We start from the raw sequence: 8100 nt of genomic DNA on the forward strand, positions 1-8100 counted from the left end.
AGGAGTCTCTCTCCCTCTCTCGAGGGAGAAGGGTTTGGGTGCTGGGAAGATGAACCAAGTACCTAAAGTGGCTCCATGCTGGGGAGAGGTCAGAGGTCAGTGGGGAGCTCTGGCCTGGAAAACCCCAGGCTGCAGGCCTAGTTAAAGGCCTACAAAAGGGTGCTGGGAGTGCAGACAGGAAGCTAGAGATAGGCAAAGGCAGCAGTTCTTAACCTCCTTGTTGATGATGAGTGGTTTACAGACTGAAGTCTGCCCCAGGGAGTGGGGGCTAGATGATGACTGGCACTAGCCACTGAGGCAAAGTGGAGATAGGCGGACGGAGGTTCCCCAAGGAGGGGAGACCCAGACCTGTGAAGATACTGCCGGGGGAAGCACCCCGGACCGAGTGCCTGGGGCCCAGCAGGACAGTGGGAAACCAGGTTGCAGAGTTCTAGAGATGCTAATTCCCTGGATGACCAGCAGGTGGCACCACAGGGGTGAGTCCCACTCCACCCCACAGACTCACTTTACTCTTAAAAGCACTCAAGAGTTTTAATAAAAAGATCCTGGTCTGATCTCACCCCTCCTGGGAGTCTTGAGGTTTGGAAGTAACTGAGCCCAAGCACAGTCTTTCCTGTTCTGTCCCTCCTTCTCTTCCGGCTTAGATGATGTGATGGGCAGCTCCCTGATCACAGCATTTTGCTGCTCCTACATAGGGGTGATAGATGTGGCAATTTCCTGCAGTATCCTGAAAAACCTGATTACATTGTGTTTAAGTCTCTTTGGCATCCATTGCATTAAAAGCAAAGGTGATGGATTGTTGTGAGTCTCAGGAAGTATTATGAACCTCAGTGAACAAGAATGGACTTTTGAACAAACGGTATCAAATGATTTCTCTTGGGAATCTCTAGGGAGAGGAGGCTGCAAATTTTTGCCTCTGGTTGTACAAAACCCCAGCCTTTTGAAGCTACTTCCTCAAGAAATGACCATTCCCTGCTGATTACGTCTTCCCATAATCTGAAAATCAAAGGCCCACGCTGTATAAAGGAAAGTCTGACCTATGCATGCAAGTTCTTGTTCTGAGATAAAGCTGCTATGAACTTGTTACCACAGAAAAACCTCTAGATGGAGTCTGAAGGACTGAGGTGGGGTTATCCCTGGTCGGCTCATTAGCATCTGTGTAGGTTCTTTTATTGTTTTAAGATGTTTCCTCTGTAATGATTTCACTTGAACAATAAATGTGCCTGCTTAGAATAGGCTGTGTGGTAATTTATGACTATGGGCATTTACAGGCCTTTTAGGGTTTGCTGGAAGTAACACAGTATAATCAGGGCATTTTGCAGCCTGGAAAAACCCTGGTCAAGAGGGACAGATATTTTGAAGAGGGGTGTCTTTCCCTTGATAAACTAGTAAATGTCTATCAGTTATCATTAAAAGTTTTAATCTCTTAATAATAATGGAAGATAAATATCTTTTTTTAGCTCTAGTACTATATGAACTTGGCTTTATCATGGCACTTAGCTGCTGGAGCTATATTGATGTGAAAAACAGCTGTTCAATAAGGACTTTGTCTAACATCTGAGTTGTTACACTAATGGGTGAACAGGTTTTTTTTTGTTTTTTTTGTGTTTTTGTTTTTTTTAATGGGATATTCACAAATGCTTGAGCAGGTTGTGCACCTGGGACCAGAGTTTGAAACATGAGCTAAGCGCATGGGGCCAGATTTTTTATTTAAGCACTCAGTAAGATTTTCAAAAGTATCTGGGGACTAGATTTACAAGAGGATTTAGGCATCTATCTGCCACTTTAAGGCACCTAAATCCCAGAATCAGGCCTCACTGGGATTCACAAACCCTCTGAGCAACCACCGCCAAACACTATAGAGACCTTTGCCTGGCACTATGGTTTTGCACTGTAACCCTTCTGCTATCTGGAGACAGCAACAACAAGGGCTGGATTCAATGTCCAGGGTCCCTCTCATCAATATAACACAACCCCTCCTCCCCCCAGTAACCGGGGAATATTAAACACACACACACACACACACACACACACACACACACACACACACACACACACACACACACAGGTGCCTCTAGGAGGCAACACTTCCCCACTCATAACTATTGAGTCTGTGCACAGCAGAGAAAAATTTAAAGAAAAGAGAAAAGGAACCTGGCACCAGTTTGGGAAACCCCCACAACCATGATTCAAATATATTCAACCATGAGCAAAACTCCCTCTCCAGGGGACATTGAGCAGTGTCGTTTGCCTCCATATCTCTCACTTCATGGTGTGAAAAGCCAACAGAGAAAGGTCCCTTTAAGATGCCACTTCCCTCTCCCTCTACTGCCCCCCCCCATTGACAGCTCCTGTGCTTGACCTGTGGAGAGAGATCAGAGGTGCATTCACATGAGTTCACCTTCCAGATGGGCGGTTGAAGGGCAGTGGGGTGAAATGTCCAGCAATGTCTTAGCTTCCACGCACCACTGCAACTGACTCACAATTGATGCTATGCACTCTGCCTCGCTGCCTGCTGCCACCACTGAGCCCTTGTTCATCGTGCCTTCTTTTGGTCCATCGCACCATCGTATGCTTTGTCACTGATGTCTCTACACCCTCACGTTCCGCTGACACTTGTCTCTCTACTGTGACATCTGTGAGTACGTCTCCTGGAGTTTCACCCAGCTCTCAGTGATTTCAGCTCTCAGCCCAGTGAACCATGCTGCTAGTGAAGGCTGGGCTGTCTCCGCCACAGAACTGTTGTCCCACAGCCAATCTAAGCACTTAGACTTCATAATCAGTGATTTCAGCTCAGGTGGTCACTTAACAAAACAAAACACTCTTAATAGGAGCCTAATCAGCTCTACCTTTAGACAGGGGAGTGGAGCAGGTCAAATGGCTTCTATGACTCTTATGCAGAGCTCTCACCACCATACAGAAACACCTGTCCCCACTCTTGCTCTCTCTTTTTCCACTGTGATCTGGCATCCGGGCCCCCTGCCTAGTGAGTTCAGTCTAGTTGAGGGTGATTTCCTCAGTCTGGACAGACTAAATGCAGTTCTGCTTCCCTTTATTTGTACAATCAGGATAACAACATTTACTGAACCCTGCATTCAATACTAAAGTGATTTTTAACCCAACACTAGCCAACACTGATCACTTTGGCAACACAACTCTGTCTGCTGGATCCCTATGCAGAGTAGTGGGGCTTCATGTAAACACAGTCTGGTCCTGAAGCCTTTTTCCTCCAGATCAGGAGAGAGCTCATTCAGACTTTGCTTACTGCAGTAAAAATTCCCCAACACCTCTGCTGCTGCATCTGAGCATGCACACTGCTGCTCCAGTCAAGGTGTCCAGAGCAATGCAAGAACTGGGAGAAGACAGATGTCCTATGTCTATGCCAACACTTTGTCTCTCCTCTTTCTTATCTCTCTCCATTTATCATTAGTCTAGGAAGAGTCTGTCTACAGTGCTGTGGGACTGTGACCAAAAAGACAGATAAAAGCAACCCCTTAAAGAGACCGACCCTGGTTTGCCAGATGTAGGTGTGACTAATCAACCTGACTGCTGTGCCTGGGTTTCTTTAGGCTGAGATTGCAAGTGTGAGTCAGCACAGGAGTCAGAAGCAGCACTGCCAATCTTTGCTGTCTTTTTCTGTCTCTTTTCATGCATGTTTGTCTTGTTTCAGGATTGGACTCCAACAACAGCTGGTTATGGTCATCAAAACTGATATTTTCTCTTTTCTAAGTTTATCTTTAAGACCATTAAAAAAACAACGTCCAAACAGAGGTTTTGTGTAGGAAAGTCTCTGCATATCTAAAAGGGAAGAGAATAAGGGAAATTGTTGCAATGAAATCCTTCTTTAATACATTATTTTAAATATATCTGAACTGTTTTTGTTTGGGTATGTTTCTTTTTCTGGGACTCTATAAACAATTAAAAAAGAAATTCAATGATGGATGTTATAATAAGTCAACAGCAATAAATGGACATGAAACCCATGACCTCAGTGAATTCTTTGGTGTTGTAACAGTGAGCAACAGTTACTAACATAACTTGTCTTTTGAAAAAAAATAGTTAGATAATAGAAATTCTTGTATTAAAATCTCTGATCTGAGTCCTTGACACATGGACTGGAGACCTGCAGAACTCAACTAATCTGTGTTTGAGAGTTTCCTGGGGTTTAATGTCTGCTAAGGAAATAAGGCAGAGAGAAAGTCAGTTTGATATTTTTTATCATATTAACTCATGGAGGCAGAGAATGCAGTATTGTGATTCTATGAAACTGCATTTCCATAATGTGCTCCACAATGAGCCAGATTTTTATCAGTATTTCAGCAGCTAAAGGGTTTTCCTGGAGCACCTACATGCACTGAAATCAATGAGTAGGTGCTTTTAAAAATCCCATTAGTATCTAAATACCTTTAACATTCTAACCCAATATGACAGCCCAGCTAGTGTGACTAGTATATTCCATGAGGCCTGATCCCCAGCTAATGTAAATCACCATAGCCCCACTGCAGTCAATGCAACACATTCCCACCTGGTGTAAATCATTGTAGTTCTATTCAAGTGAATGGACCATAGTACAAATTTATGTCTCATGAAGTTCATAGTTTTGCCACCTGTGCACCTGGCTTAAAAGAAACAGGGCAGGTGATAATCAGGTTCACACTTGGAAAAATTACTTTTTGTGGTGAATGGAAGGATTCTCTTAATGGCCACTTTGACCTCCTTGTTGTGCAGACTGTAGATGACAGGGTTCAGGGTGGGAGTGACTAGGGTGTACATTATGGCCACCTTCTTGTTTTTATCCAATGAGTTACTGGAGTTCGTCTGGATGTAGGTGTAGATTATGGTGGAGTAGTACAAGGTGACCACAAGCAGGTGGGAGGAGCAGGTGGAGAAGGCTCTCTGCTTCCCTTTGGAGCTCTGGATTTTCAGGATGCTGATGATAATGAAGCAATAGGACATGGTAGTCAGAAGGAAGTTCCCCATGGCCAGGAAGATGTCAGCCATGAACATCATGATTTCATTGACGTAGGTTGAGCTGCATGACAGCGCCAGTATTGTTGGAAAGTCACAGAAGAAATACTGGATTAGGTTGGGCCTGCAAAAATCCAGGTGTAGCACAAGGAATATGTTTGCAAATGAATTGATGGTGCCCACAGCCCAGACATTAACTGCTAAATGGATACAAATAGATACAAATTTTTGGTGAGGTATTGCATCAGAAACTACAACAATATGAAAAAACAACAACAAATACGAGGAGTCCTTGTGGCACCTTAGAGACTAACAAATTTATTTGGGCATAAGCTTTCGTGGCCTATAACCCACTTCTGGATATAGCATGGTTTCAGTATATATCACACATACAATATAGAAAAAATACAAAAAAACCCCAATAAATTATGTCAGCAGCAATAAATGAACATGAAACACATGACCTCACTGAATTGTTTATTGTTGTAACAGTGAACAACGGTTTGATTAATATTTTATATATTGTTGGGACTGAGACATTACCTTACTAACACAACTTGTCTATTGAAAAAAAAATAGTTAGATGATAGAAATTCTTGTATTAAAATCTCTGATCTGAGTCCATGACACATGGACTGAAGACCTCCAGAACTCAACTAATATGTGTTTGAAAAGTTTCTGGGGTTTAATGCCTGCTAAGGAAATAAGACACAGAGAGTAAGTCAGTTTGATATTTTTCATCATATTTACTCAAGAAGACAGAGCATTTTTCATAATGTGCTCCACAATGAGCCAGATTTTTATCAGTATTTAAGTACCTAAAGGGTTTTATTGGAACTCCTAATATGCACTGAAATCAGTGCGTATTAGGTGCTTAGGTGACTTTGAAAATCTCACAGGGTATCTAAATACCTTTAAAATCCTGACCTAATATGACAGCCCAGCTAGTGTGACTAGTATATTCCATGAGGCCTGATCCCCAACTAATGTAAATCACCATAGCCCCACTGCAGTCAGTGCAACACATTCCCACCTGGTGTAAATCATTGTAGTTCTATTCAAGTGAATTAATCATGGTGAATATTAATGTCTAAAGAAGTTCATAGATTTGCAGCAAGTTACACCATCTGTGGACCTGGCTTAAAAGGAACAAGGCAGGTGACAATCAGGTTCACACTTCGAAAAATTACTTTTTGTGGTGAATGAAAAGATTCTCTTCATGGCCACTTTGACCTCCTTGTTGTGCAGACTGTAGATCACAGGGTTCAGGGTGGGAGTGACTAGGGAGTACATTATGGCCACCATCTTGTTTTTATCTGATGAGTAACTGGAGGTCGTCTGGTTGTAGGTGTAGATTATGGTGGAGTAGTACAAGGTGACCACAAGCAGGTGGGAGGAGCAGGTGGAGAAGGCTCTCTGCTTCCCTTTGGAGCTCTGAATTTTCAGGATGGTGATGACAATGAAGCTATAGGACACGATAGTCAGAAGGAAGTTCCCCATGGCCATGAATATCATAATTTTGTTGACATAGGTGGAGCTGCAGGACAGCACCAGTATTGCTGGGAACTCACAGAAGAAATGCTGGATTAGGTTGGGCCCACAAAAATGCAGGTCAAGCAGAAGCAACATGTTGACAAGTGAATTGATGGTACCAACAGCCCAGACACCAACTGCTAAACAAATACAAATTTCCTTGTTCATGAGTTTTACATAATGCAAAGTGTGGCAAATGGCTACATACCGGTCATATGACATGACAGTGAGCAGCAGAACATCTGTCGTCAGTGATGATGTAAAGACAAAGAGCTGGGTGATGCAGCCTCCAAAGGAGATGATTTTCTTCTCCTGCATCAGGTTTTCCAGCACTTTAGGTACAACCGAGGAAGTGCACAAAATATCAGCCAGGGCTAAATTGGCAATGAAGAAGTACATGGTGTTGTCAGAGGTGTGTTGTTAGAAGCACTACCCGTGTGGTGCTCTGCTCTGCTCTCTCCTTGTTGGTATCACTCGGCTGCGTGCGTGTGTTCCTTCTGTGTGCTGCCCCAGCTCTGCGCAGATAGCTGACACAGCAGACCCGAAGAGAACCCCCAATGACCACAGAGTCTAGTAAGGTACGAAGGCACGTCGGCCAGGTTTATTGTGCTCGGACACAATTGCAGTTCCCTGTAGGTTTCTGAGCCTAATTCAGGACATACAACGAGAAAGTGCCTCTTGGCAATGGACTCAGCTCAGTTAGTGGCGGGACTTTCCACTGCCCCCTAGACCGGACAAAGACATTGCCCCAGGGATACATTTTTATACACAGGTACAAACAAGTTACACATCACTCCTGACGTATTGAGGTGCAGCCCCTCTACGTAGTAAGGTACAACCCCTCTACGTAATAAAGTGCCGCCTCTCACCTTGTACATGTTGGTTCGATCAAAACAACTCTATCCATCATTTTACCCTTTTGCCCCTGTCATTGGGATGGGTCGGCCTGTTCCTTGTTATCTGTCTGGAATGTGCAAGTATGTGAAAGTTCTGATCTCTAGTGTTCAGTATTTTTTAGGTACGTATCTTCTTGCAGCATTAGCCCTTTCCTTGCCAGCTTCTGTGAGCAGGGCCTGCCTCTGGCTCACAGCTTCACTTTGCTTTATGTTAGCAAAGTCTTGACCATTACTTTAATTCAGGCCTCAGGCCTCATACTGGGCCTTTATTAGGGCCTTCACTTACTACACATGGGAGTGTGGAGAGGTGGGTGGATGACAATAGACACAATGATCAGGGAATTGCCCATGACGACAGCTATATAAATGCACAGGAACAGGCCAAAGAACAGCCCCTGGTGGTGAAGATGGTCAAAGAGCCCCTTCATGATGAACTCAGTCACTCTGGTGTGGTTACTATGTTCCATTGCTTGAGTGTTCCTTCTATAGCAACAAAGGTTAAAGTCTTGATCAGATATTGCATCAGAAACTACAGCAGTATGAAAAAAGGAAAACAAGAAGTCCTTGTGGCACATTAGAGACTAACACATCTATTTGGGCATCAGCTTTCATGGGCTGTAACTCACTTCTGGATATAGGATGGTTTCAGTATATATCACACATGCAATATAGAAAAAAAACAAAAAAAAAACATAAATTTGTG

At 43.5% G+C, this 8100-nt stretch overlaps 1 protein-coding gene across 1 annotated transcript; it reads right to left on the reverse strand.

The window, feature by feature from the left end:
- Nucleotides 1–4620: 4620 nt before the first annotated feature.
- On the reverse strand, nt 4621–7864 carry LOC115637899 (olfactory receptor 13G1-like). Its single transcript, XM_030539492.1, has 3 exons — nt 7693–7864; nt 6159–6902; nt 4621–5219 (listed from the first exon to the last, which is right to left on the reverse strand). The coding sequence occupies exons 1-3, from the start codon at nt 7862–7864 to the stop codon at nt 4621–4623; spliced, it is 1515 nt and encodes a 504-aa protein (XP_030395352.1).
- Nucleotides 7865–8100: the final 236 nt, after the last annotated feature.

Source organism: Gopherus evgoodei, chromosome 21 (genome assembly GCF_007399415.2).
Source record: "Gopherus evgoodei ecotype Sinaloan lineage chromosome 21, rGopEvg1_v1.p, whole genome shotgun sequence".
Lineage (NCBI taxonomy): Eukaryota > Metazoa > Chordata > Testudines > Testudinidae > Gopherus > Gopherus evgoodei.